The 13,576-nt window shown below is 39.9% G+C and overlaps 1 protein-coding gene across 2 annotated transcripts in view; it reads left to right on the forward strand.

Moving 5' to 3' along the window:
* ENPP3 (ectonucleotide pyrophosphatase/phosphodiesterase 3) overlaps positions 1–13,576 on the forward strand; it is a 144,726-nt gene that overhangs the window by 23,324 nt on the left and 107,826 nt on the right. For both annotated transcript variants that reach the window (XM_040350439.1, XM_040350440.1), the window contains exons 3-5: positions 740–862; positions 3,681–3,806; positions 13,127–13,190. In XM_040350439.1, coding sequence (XP_040206373.1) covers positions 740–862; positions 3,681–3,806; positions 13,127–13,190 — 313 coding nt within the window. The remainder of the gene's footprint in view (positions 1–739; positions 863–3,680; positions 3,807–13,126; positions 13,191–13,576) is intronic.

A 13,576-nucleotide genomic window follows, 5' to 3' on the forward strand; every position in this document is an offset into this window, starting at 1 on the left:
GCTAGTCTAGTTTCCCGTCGCAAAGTTAGTCGTAGTTTTGGGTGCCCTAACTTTAGTCAGCAAACGTATTGCTGTCTAAAGTATGGCCGTCGTTCCCACGTCGAAATTTAAAATTTAACGTCGTTTGCGTAACACGTCCGGGAATACGGACGTACGCTACGCGCGTCGCCGTTCGAAAAATGACGTCACGGCGCGCAAAGCACGATGGGAATTGCGAAACTGAGCATGTGGAGTAGGTCCGGCGCGGGAGCGCGCCTAATTTAAATGGTACACGCCCATTTGAATTGGCCCGCCTTGCGCCGGAGGCCGCCGGCGTAGTTTTCATCGCAAGTGCTTTGTGAATCAGGCACTTGCGATGAAAACTTGCGGCGGTGTAACGTATCTACGATACGTTACGCCGCCGCACTTCTACCTGAATCTGGCCCTAGATGTAGAGGTCAATGAGCTACCCATCTTTATCCAACCTAGTTTATGTGAATCAGGTGTCTTTTTAGGTAAGACAGACAATGTTTAACAGGGGGGCACAATACAGGATCTGAATTATAAATGAAGTTGAATTTCAAGCAATAACCTGCAGTTCTCGAGATCCTTGTCTAACTTTTTTTTACTGCAATTGCTTGGCAGTTATGAAAGGAAATGCAAACTTCAAAAGGGAAAATACAAAGGGCATGTTTATTCTATTTTGTAAAACATTTAAATTAAGGAGGATGTCCACTTATATTCCTGACTCTTATTTTAGTGTCATGCAGACAAAGATGCTACAATACAGAAAATGTAAGGGATGGTGACTGTCACTGTGATTCCCAGTGTACACAACAAAAGAACTGCTGTTTTGACTTTGAGGATCTGTGCATTAAACCAAGTGAGTTTAATAATTCATTTAATATCATTATTATTGTGAAACTATTGGTTACATATAGTATTTTACTTTTTCCAGTGTTTATTTCAGATGAAGTGAAACGACTCATTATTAATCTTAAATTGTATTTTAAAAGTTTTTGTCATTGTAAAGTCCAAGTTGCACAGTAAGCACTTGTCATTTGTAATCATCCAAACACATAACCCAAAGAGTAGCTATAATTTAGTAATGTACAATGTAAACAGGTTAGAGGATGTAAACACGTTGCTTGTCTCTTCCACTAATTAAGAGTTATGAGTAGTTTAGAAATTTCATATTTAGTAACTTTTTAGTCTAGTCTCCATGATATCATGATGGTGGTAGCTGATCCAAGCTTGCTAATGTTCGGTGTAAAATGTTCACAGTCATTTAACACCAAGAACATTTTGGTGGCACCACAATATTTGGAGATCTAACTAATGTATTGCATATCTGCTATTTTGAGAGGGGTGAATATTACTGGTATGACAGTGGGGCTTTGTTCGAAAAGACTGGCTCAATTGCTACAAGAGGCAACGTTTAACATTGGCCTCCAGAGTACCGTATTATCTTTATAATTAAAAGAACAAAAAGGGAAATGCATACCTTTTTATTTTATTTATTTATTTTTTCTCTCCATTCCCTTTACCACATATCATTCTTGCAGTGCCATGTACAAATACATGTACAATCCCCAGTACTATGCCTATAAATAGGTCATCCTGTTATTTAATGCAATGTATGGTCTCCAGGTATGGATTTTTTTGCATAGTTACATTGGTCTAGCTTGGACCAATGTAGTATGCATATGTCATAACTGTGGGACCACCATGCGCGCGGGAGCCACCAGTCACGGCACGACCTTCCTTTAGAAACGTCACGATCGCCATTTCTAAAGTGCGCCTGCATCGTTGTCTTTGGCGCAAGCGCCTTTAGACATCGTAGCTCGTCTCAATTGTAAATATCTCCTAAACCATAGAGGTTTAGGAGATATTTCCAACACCTACAGGTAAGCCTTAATCTAGGCTTACCTGTAGGTAAAAGTGGTTGTACAGGGTGTACAACCAGTTTAATTTAAACAAGCTGAAGTTAGAAGCTGATTGGCTACCATGCACAGCTGCACCAGATTCTGAGTGCACCAGTTTTAGTAAATCTCCCCAACTGTCACTTGCTCAGCACAGACACCACTCACAGAAAGCCTTGCATTGTTCTCAGTGAATGCAAAGAATTTTCTGTGAGGCCAGTTTTCCCTGTACGTACGTAAATTTCAGCTTGAGCTTGAGGTTGAGAACATAAGAACAAGAACATGTTGTGTTAACAGGCATTTTACATCAAAGAATCAAATGGAAAGCCTGGAAAACATGAAATGGAACAATGTCAACTGATTGTTCAAGAGGAAAATGCTTTCTGACAAAGCAATTAGATTATACCTGTATATATTATTGCTATCAGTGTCCCTGTTTGTGTGATCACACAGAAAGTGAGAGGAGAATCAAGGTGACACATCAATAAAACCCCAAGAGGTTTTAATCTTTTTTTCCACAATATCCAACATTTTAAAGAAACAATTGGGCTTAATTCCACTTTAACTAGGTAAACCATGGGCCAGATCCACATACATGTAGAACGGCGCAGCGTATCAGAGATACACTACGCCGCCGTACCTTACCTGGCGCATTTTCTAATCCTCAGCGATTTTGCGCCGTAAGTTACGGCGGCATAGTGTATTTCTGGCGGCGGATTTGAAATTGGGCGGGTTTCATTTAAATGAAGCGTGTCCCCGCGCCAAATGAAATGCGCATGCGTCATCAAGAAATTTACAGACGACGTTAGAAAATGCGACGGCCGCGCGTACGTTCGTGGAGCGTCGTAAATTGCTAATTTTCATACCCGACACGGAAAACGCCACCCAGTGGACGCCAAAGTATTGCATCTTAGATCCGAAGGCGTACGAAGACGTACACCTGTCGGATCTAACCCAGAAGCCGTCGTATCTTGTTTTGAGGATTCAAAACAACGATACGACGCGGGAAATTTGAAAGTACACCGGTGTATCAGTAGATACGCCGGCGTACTTCGTCTGTGGATCTGGCCCCATATCTCTAAACTAGCAACTAACATATGTTGTAAAACTAACACCTTTTATTTTAAGCTGATCCTCCATAGGGTCAATTTCTTAGTTGGTTATTGAAAACAAACATTTGTGAGGGTCGGAAGAGCTTATTATCACACACATAGATTTTCCAACATGTTTATTTTATTTATTTATTACAAATACTTATATAGTGCCATCAATTTATGCAGCACTTTACATATTTCTTGTACATTCACATCCCTGCCCTCAAAGAGCTTACAATCTAAAGTTCCTAATGCATATTCAGACATACACATATTAGGGCCAATTTAGACAGGAGCCAATTAACCTACCAGCATGTCTTTGGTGTGTTGGAGGAAACCAAAGTACCCAGAAGAAACCCACGCAGGGACAGGGAGAACATGCAAGTTCCAGACAGGTAGTGTCGTGGTTGGGTTTCAAAAAAATTACCCTAGTGCTGCAAGATGGAGGTGCTTTGACAAATTTCAATGTCTGTTGCAGGGGGCAAACTTCTTTCACAACACAAAATCACAATTATTGGATGGGTCTAGGAGAAGCCTTAAAGAATTTAGTTTTGTAGCAGTATGGACAATGGGTTGGTCTTGTGCTTTTGTTGAAAGTAGGTTTGTCTCTGTGTGTGTGCTGTTGTTGGTGATTTAGTAGCATGATGTACGAATTGCAAATAATTGGTTTTCCTTTTTTTTGCAGAGGAGGAATGGACATGCAGTAAGGCACGATGTGGAGAGACTCGGCTTGAAGGAAGTCATTGCTCATGCTCAGATGACTGCATAACAAAAAGAGATTGTTGTACAAATTACAATGGTGTTTGCAAAGGTAACAATTCTTAACACATTTATTTTTTGGGATTGATTTGCTAAAGGAGTAAAGACTCCTGTATGAAATATCTGATCAATGTAGTCAAAAAACATAATTTTCCTGTTTTTAATACAACATGACTGTTTACTAAAAGCAGAATACAGGCACAATCAACGCAGCGTTATAACGTGCATCTTGATATAGGATAAAACAAAACACTTTAATAGTATTTTTAACAAATCAAAGGGGATCAAATAAGACTGTCAAGGTTTACACACACTTTAGGCATTCGTACCTCCTACAGACAGCCCACTGTACCCTGCAATGTTCCAGAAGGAAATATTAGTATATCCTCTCAGAACTGTGCTCCTAAGCATGCCTACACACATCAGTCCTGTGTCCTTGTGATTGGACACAGTGGATCACAAGCAAAAGGTTGGGAGCCAGTAAGTGTGGCTTCATGTCATGTGAACACTGGGACCAATCACGTTCAACCTTGTAGCAGTACCTGCAATATTAAAATTCATCCCTTTTAATGTCATTGACCCCTCAACAGTGTATATCAATCCCATCCTGTCTCTGATCTGTATATTAACGCCATACCTCCCTTATCCTGCATATCTGTACATTAAGCCCTTCATCTCTATCCTCCTGCTGTTTGGTACCTGTACATTAACCCCTATCACATTCTGATCCCTCTGTGTAAGGCCAGCTATAGACGGTTTGAATCTCGGCCAGTTCATCAGGAACCTGATGAAATTTGAACCATTAATGGGCAGGCTGAATGTACCAAGTTGATAGATCGATCAACTTGGGTACAACCAGATTCGCTTGCGTGGTTGCAGGAAAGAAATTTGCTCCGCGTATGGCTGGCCTAAGACCTGTACATAATGTAATGTATGTATTAATGTATTGGTGTACTATTATTAAGCTCCATGTTTTAAAAAAATCAGCTCAAATTGGGGTCATTTTGGGAGATTTAGTACTGCTTGGGCATTTTCTTTTAAACAGAAAGCGAGGGGAACCGTTTTTTTTTCAAATTTTTAGGTATAATGTATGTTTTATTTATTTTTTCAAAAATCTAAATCAAATAGGAAGCTATGACAACCGACATAACAGCATAAGAATATGTAGGTATGGGTAGTATAAAAAGGAGATAATTAAGACATTATTAAACAACATCAGGCAATTGTGTCGATACAGAGATTGTTGTAAGATAGTATGTAGAAATTTGAGATAAGAGTGGAGACGAACACCCTGCAGAGCAATATACATGTCTTGTGTGACCTGTAATCTCTACACAGTCGTTACATAGTATATATTGTATGCAAAAGGATATAGAACAATAATAGGAGAAGAGAAGAGATGAAAACCAAAGGAAAGAAAAAAAAGGGAGGAAATAACATCTATCATTTTTTTTCCTGATTAGGCAGGCTTAGTTTGAAGGCTTTAGAAGTGGTAGAAAAAATGCCAACTATCAGATATAAAAAAAATGCAGCAGAGGTTTGGAAGGGTACCCATTGGAGCCAAAGAACCCGGAGATCTTTCTTAGGATTTCCCTTCCACTTGTATCAATTGTTCCGTGGATTGATCTCTTTCATTTTTACAAACCCATTCTTTCACAGAGGGACTAGCTGGCTTACGCCATTATCATGCTATCACGTTTCTGGCTGCAGTAAGCATATGGCGTAATAAATCTTTCCGAATGAACTTGAAAGATCCCATAATGATCGAAAGAGTGTGTTGGCGGGAGAAGTCCTTCTCCGACTGCGCCAAATATGTGGGTGATGCATGTGGATCGTCCCTCTCGCTCATCAGTGCCCGGGACTAAGCAGAGACTGCAGTCATGTGAAGAATCCAACATTAAGGCAGTTCCCCGACTTAGAGATTTCACAAAGTGAAGAGTTTCTCTAAAAAGCGACTTGTAAGTTGGCATTAGGAGAGATCTGCAGAGCCTGTACCCACTCCAGCGTACCTCTGTTACCTCACTTCCAGTAACAGAATGGGGTCCCACTGAGCACATACAGTGCCTTAAAGTATTCATACCCCTTGACATTTTCCACATTTTGTCATGGTAAAGCCAAAAACGTAAATGTAATTTATGTGATGGATCAACACCAAGTGTCACATAATTCTGAAGTGGAAAGAAAATGCTAAATGGTTTTCAAAACTTTTTACAAATAAATTTGTGAAAAGTGTGGCATGCATTTGTATTCGTCCCCCCTGAGTCGATATATTATAGACCCACCTTTTTCTGCAATTACCGCTGCAAGTCTTTTTGGGCATGTCACTACCAGCTTTGCACATCTAGAGATACATTTTTGCTCATTCTTCCTTGCAAAATAGTTTAAGCTCTGTAAGATTGGATGGAGAGCATCTGAACAGCAATTTTCAAGTCTTGTCACAGATTCTCAATTGGATTTAGGTCTGGACTTTGACTGGGCCATTCTAACACATGAATATGTTTTTATCTAAACCCTTCTATTGTATCTCTGGCTATATGTTTAGGGTCGTTATCCTGCTGGAAGGTGAACCTCCGCCCCAGTCTCAATTCTTTTGCAGACTCTAAGGCCCTGTACACGAACGATCAGTCTAAACCGATGAGAACGGACTGAAGTTCAGTTTCATCGGTCCAAACCGACCGTGTGTGGGCCCCATCAGTCTGTTATCCTTCGGTCCAAAAATGTAGAACTTGCTTTAAAATTGAACTGATGGACGCTAGTGTTGAGCAGAATACGCCATATTCGATTTCGCGATATATCTCGAATATATAGTCGAATATTCGAGATATATTCGCTAAATTCGAATATTCGTGATATTTTATCGAAATGAAATGATTGCGAATTTTCGCTATTGCGAATGCGAAAATAATTGCGAATTTTCGACAAATGCTGTAGGAGCACTCTGATTGGCTCAGAATATTCGTGATATTTTACAATACAAAATAATTGCGAATATTCGGCAAATGCGGAAGGATCACTCTGATTGGCTCAGAATATTCGTGATATTTTACAATACAAAATAATTGCGAATATTCGGCAAATGCGGAAGGAGCACTCTGATTGGCTCAGAATATTCTTGATATTTTACAATACAAAATAATTGCGAATATTCGGCAAATGCGGAAGGAGCACTCTGATTGGCTCAGAATATTCTTGATATTTTACAATACAAAAAAATTGCGAATATTCGGCAAATGCGGAAGGAGCACTCTGATTGGCTCAGAATATTCTTGATATTTTACAATACAAAATAATTGCGAATATTTGGCAAATGCGGAAGGAGCACTCTGATTGGCTCAGAATATTCTTGATATTTTACAATAGAAAATAAAAAGTGTTTTGCATTGGTGGTGATTCTTTACTCTATCCATCTGTCACAGCCGTTTGTCAATCAAACACCTTGAAGATTGAACACGTTCATGCTGCATGCTTTGGACTTTTTTTCACTTCACATATCAAAGACATTTTTATGAAAGATTATTTTTCTATTATTGGGACTATATTTCTTTATATATTTGTTTCACTGTGTATTTCACAAGTTATTTGTGCTTGCTTATTTTATAATTTGCCCACATGTCTTGTCACTAGACATATTTTTTATTCTTGTAGAGCGACTCCATTTTCTGTCTTGTATTAATTTATGTTGTATAACATTTTTGAGTTGCTGCTGTATTCTCCCCTTTTTTTAAGGTATGCGCAATTTTTTCCTTCTTACAAAAAAAAATAATATCAAACATACAAATATTCATAACAGAAACATACACAAAGCCCCCCCTTTTGCATCAGAGACAGAGTTCTCCTACCACAGTTATCGAAAATTCGCAATCATTTTCGCATTCGCATTAGCGAAAATTCGCAATTTTTTTTTTTTTATATTCGGCAACATAAAAGGATCGCCTCAGCTTAGCTACTCGGCCCAGGGTCTCTAATCATACCAGCAATGCTTTTAGACGTCGATAGGATGTGATCTGTTTTATAAATAAAATTGAAAAAAATGCGAATATTCGGAATCGCGAATATTCACCGCGAAATTCGAAATATATCGCGAATACTCGAATATGCTATATTCGAGCCGAATATTCGCAATACGAATATTCGTGAGCAACACTAATGGACGCCTAACCGATAGGTCAAAACCGATGGTTAGTACGTAAAAGCATCGGTTCAAAATCCGTGCATGCTCAGAATCAAGTCGACGCATGCTTGGAAGCATTGAACTTGTTTTTTTTCAGCACGTCGTTGTGTTTTACGTCACTGCGTTGGACTCGATCGGTTTTTAAACTGATGGTGTGTAGGCACATCAGACCATCAGTCAGCTTCATCGGCTAACCGATGAAACTGAACTTCAGTCCATTCTCATTGGTTTAGACTGATCGTGGGCACAGGGCCTAACAGGTTTTCTTCTAAGATTGTTCTGCATTTCGCTCCATCCATTTTTCCCATCAACTCTGACTAGCTTCCCTGTTCCTGCTGCCACCACCATGTTTTATGAAGGGGATGGCGTGTTCAGGGTGATGGCAAGTTTTAGTTTTCCGCCACACATTAGGCCAAAGAGTTCAATTTTGGTAACATCTGACTACAGTACCTTCTTCCACATGTTTGCTGTGTCCCCCACATGGCTTCTCGCAAACTGCAAATGGGACATCTTATGGCTTTCTCTCAACAATGGCTTTCTTCTTGAAACTCTTCCACAAAGGCCAGATTAGTGGATTGCGCGACCGATAGTTGTCCTGTAAACAGATTCTCCCACTTGAGCTGTGGATCTCTGCAGCTCCTTCAGAGTTACCATGGGCCTCTTGGCTGCTTCTCTGATTAATGCTCTCCTTGCACAGACTGTCAGTTTAGGTGGACAGCCATGTCTTGTTAGGTTTAAAGTTGTGCCATACTCTTTCCATTTTCATATGATCGATTGAACAGTGCTCCGTGAGATGTTTAAAGCTTGGGATATTTTTTTATAACCTAACCCTACTTTAAATGTCTCCACAACTTTATCCCTGACCTGTCTGGTGTGTTCCTTGACCTTCATGTTGCGGTTTATTCAATAAGGTTCTCTAACAAACCTCTGAGGGCTTCACAGAAGAGCTGTATTTATACGGAGAATAAATTACACACAGGTGGACTCTATTTACTGATTAGGTGACTTATGAAGTCAATTGGTCCCACTAGGTTTTAGTTAGGGGTATCGGAGTAAAGGGGGCTGGATACAAACCCTTTTTTTAATTTTTTTTTTAAGATATTTATTGTTAAAAATTTGGAAAACCATTTATCATTTTCCTTCCACTTCACAATTATGTGTCACTTTGTGTTGGTCTATCACATAAAATACATTTAAGATTTTGGTTGAAAAATGACAAAATGTGGAAAATTTAGAGGGGTATGAATACTATTTTAAGGCACCGTAGAGTGGACTTCATGCATGCTCTCACTGTTAACACATTCTTTTCTGTACCACGTGACTAGACCACAGATCTCTGTAATGCTAGTCTGCTCCCAGTTACCATGGGAGACAGACCGCTAGGGAGAGAGCCAGAACACTGACCACCTCACTACGGGAGGACCTGCCACCTTACCAGGTAGCACACGTAGCGACTGGTTGCTTGCAGTTTGTTCCTTCACTTGGTTACCCATATGAACTACACTACTCTTCTACTTGTGTTGCCAAGTTAACCCTTGTAGTAGTGTTGCTCCTTACCCCATAGTGCAATTACAGACCCAGGTTCTTTGAAGTACGACAGAACCAACATGCACCCCTTTGAATAAATTCAGACCAGGATTAGAATGATTAATATAACTTTACTGTAGAAAGACATCATGGCAATACTACATGAAAAACGTCCTGTTTCCGAATCTAACTAAAATGGTGGCCCAGGCATGCCTGCGTGAGGTGAGAGTATGTAGTAATTGTCCATGACTTGGATGCTGTCTTTGGCTACCGGTAACTTCAGTGTCATCCTTGCATTCGCAAGTGTCTTTACTTCGTTCTCTAAGCATCACCCAAACTCGCTGCTGGCGACTCCTGGACCCTCTGTTTTATATAACAAGTGGGCCCACCAAAAGCAAAAGCCTGGGAACTGAGTCAAATTTTTTTAACCCTTCCCCCCCCAGCCAGGGCTGGCTGCTAACATATATACTTCAGGTTGTCCATGATTAATTCAGAAAACCTTTGACCGGAAGGGAATAATGAGGGAACATTGAGCCCAAATATAAATCGTACTTCCTGGTGCTGACAAACGCCAACATACATCAGAAATTTTTGGGATCAAATGCATGTGAATCAGTAGGACATTTTATTTCTTCAAGAGATCATTTTGTAATTCTGCTCTTGGTGTTTGGCTAAGATAGAAAGTTCATTTCAAGTCACTGTGCATTTGTTTGGAGCACCACTACAAAGTTGCATCATTGGTTATAATAGGACTTTCCATTGAAATACCTTCACTGTGAACTTGCTTGAAGCACTGTTATATTACATATATAGTTGCATTTATATATCAGTTTATTTGTTGATTATATATGCGATTGTCGATCGCTTATCTATTTGTTCATGCACTAATCTATTATTGGCACACTGGACTTTATATTATTCACCATTGCATTGGTTTATGTTATACATGATATTGAGTACACACTCACACAGCGCTGCATTTATTTGTTTTATTTAAATTAATGGTTATTAAATACCATGAAAAGAAAGCGCTGTATCTCAAAATTAAAATGATTTTGCCTGGTATTGAAGTGAGTGAAACATTCTGGTACTGTTTTGGTTAAAGCTTTTTTTGGCCATACCTCTCCTATGGATCATAAGAGTGCAGTTCGTTCTGCACTTCTGTGACCCATTTTCAGTCAACAGCTAAAGCCTGCTGTCTCACTGCAGAGCCGGCAGAGGACAGATGCAGCATTGATCACATTGGTGAGTTTAATTGTTTGCTTTTTTTTTTTTTTTAATCCAAAACTTCTCTGGGGGGGCTTTTTCTATTGTGCCACGTTGTGATAATGGTAGCACTCTGTACCCATGATGAATGACCCAGCTTGATCTTGTCAAAGGGTAGAAAGAAGTTAAAAAAAAAAAAAAACTAAGGAATACATATAAAAGTATATCTTTAAAAATACCACAAATGATGCTAAACCTGAAGTAGAGACGGAATTATGAATAAAATCATGAGCAGGTCTCTTGCTGTGGTTATGTCTGACGTGGAAAAAAAAAAAAAAATCCCAAACTTCTCTTTTAATCACTTCCCGTCCTCCGTATGTTTATAAACGTCCGCAGATGGGAAGGGTAATATCTCTGTCATAGCTGCAGCAATGATCAAAATGGCATTCTTCAGGGCTGGAAGATTCTGTACAAGATAAAAGTAATCTGAGTGGCTAACAAGCTGCTGGATTAATTTTACAGGCAACAAAATAGGGTCACCCCCCTGCCACCTTTACTGTGCTCTCCTGCGCGATCAAAAAGCTCTGGTAAGGATGTAACCAACAGCATCCAACTCTGGGCACACAGCGAGAGGAATGGATGTTGTTCCTTCCACTGTGTGATGTCAGAAACAGAATGCAACAAGGATTTCATTACTTCCTGTTTCTGTTCTTTGTTTACCTGACCGTTACTGGCCAGTAAAGCAACTGATCAAACCAATCTGATCAGCTGCATTGGACAGAGGAGAAATCTGGGACCCCAGATCTCTCCATAAAGAGGATCTGTCACAGCCCATGCTATGACAAGGAATGTTGTTCAAGTGGTTATAGTATTTGTTCAATAGTTCCACATGCTTATCTAGAATACTAACAGTTAGAGCAGACACACAAGACATTGCCATTAATTGTGCTCATGAATTGTTACAAGGATTAACAATGGACCAAAAATAGGGATGTTACCTTCTCCCCTTCTTCCTGAGATACAGTTTCATATCACAAGTCCTGAAAACTGTCTTATGTTGAAGGAGAGCATGTGATAGCTCCAAAACTGTCATGTCAAACTTGGACCTTACAGAGGACTTATGCCGCGTACACGCGAACATTTTTCGGCATGAAAAAAACTACATTTAAAAAAAATGTCATTTAAAATGATGGTGTGTGGGCTTCACATAATTTTTCCGGTTCTGAAAAACGAAAACATTTTTTTTCGAACATGCTGCATTTTTTATCGACGTTTTAAATTATGTCGTTTTTCCCGGTTATAAAAAATGATCGTGTGTGGGCTAAAACGACGTTAAAAACCTGTGCATGCTCAGAAGCAAGTTATGAGACGGGAGCGCTCGTTCTGGTAAAACTACCATTCATAATGGAGTAAGCAAATTCATCACGCTGTAACAGACAGAAAAGCACGAATCGTCTTTTACTAACACGGAATCAGCTAAAGCAGCCCCAAGGGTGGCGTCATCCGCATGGAACTTCCCCTTTATAGTGCCGTCATACATGTTGTATGTCACCACGCTTTGCTAGAGCATTTTTTTAAAACGATGGTGTGTGGGCAACCTCGTTTAAATGATGAAGTTAGAAAAAACGACGTGCCGGAAACGTCGTTTTTTAATGCCGAAAAATGATCGAGCATTAGGCCCAGAGTTCCAACAGCAAAAGGCATACACGTTTGTCAAGATGAGTAGCAGTAGTTGGGGAAGGGGTGGGGGGTCAAGAAAACCTGTAATTTTGCTCTGAATGGGCAGAGTGGAATATTCTCTTTTAGGGTTAGTTATGTGACCTAATAAAAAATGCCCAGTTTATCAAGTCTGTTTCGTACCACAACATTCTGTTTTTTTTTTTTACAAAATGCATGTTGGGCAAGCCCACATCTTTACATTTCTGTACAATTCTACACAAAGTAGATTGCATGGTCAGATTACAGCAATCCTAATACATGTGTGTCCTACATAAAGTGATATGAAAGTCTAATTTAAAATAAAAAACATGGTACTGCACAGAGTGGTCCCTTACTTTCTCTTTGGTAATCCTCTGCTTGTGCTGTCCACTACTCCCTATGGGGGCATCTATGATAGGCTGTGTACGTCCATAGACACGAACAGCACTGATAAGCCACACCCTCCTCACAGGAGTTTGAGTGACAGCAGCAGAAGTCTATGGCTCCCATTGCTCAGTGTCTCCTGTAGGACCAGGAAGTAAGAGGGGGATTGGTGTAGCCAGGACAGTGCTGGATTGGTGAGATGGCTCCTGTAAGGTAACAGGTAGTGGGACATTTTTAACCTTAATGCAACCTTAACCTTAACCTTAATGCAGGGAATGCATTCATGTAGAAACATTTTGATTTTGACTTTAAGAAAGCAACCTAGCAGGATCTTATTTGCATATTTCTCTTTTTTATTGTTTATTGATCCATGGTTTGATTTATAGGAGAAACTCTTTGGGCAGAAGACACCAACTGCTCCAGTGATGCAGCTCAAAAGTGCCCTGCAGGGTAAGACAATCTTTATATTTAGCTCACATATGCAGTATAAAAAGTTGTAAAAAGGGTGTTGTCCACTAGTGGCCACATAATGGCCAGAGGAGGAGGACGTTACATACACCCAAATGAAATAAATTACGTTTCAACAGTATGACATCAGAATTTGCATGAGCCCCTGTGCGTCTGTCATTTTCTCTTCTCTACATCTGTTCAAAAAACAGAATTTATAAAGCATGACTGAGTTGTCAGGAAAAAAAGGGTGTGGGGAGCATTCTGCAGAGCTCAGTGAGGAAAGCTCTGATAGCTGATTGGAGGGAATTGACACACCCTCCTTCACAAGTACACAGGGACAGAGCTAAGGCTGTCAATCAGCTGGAGATCCCTCCCCTGTCACCTTT

This window comes from Rana temporaria, chromosome 4, assembly GCF_905171775.1.
Source record: "Rana temporaria chromosome 4, aRanTem1.1, whole genome shotgun sequence".
Classification (NCBI taxonomy): domain Eukaryota; kingdom Metazoa; phylum Chordata; class Amphibia; order Anura; family Ranidae; genus Rana; species Rana temporaria.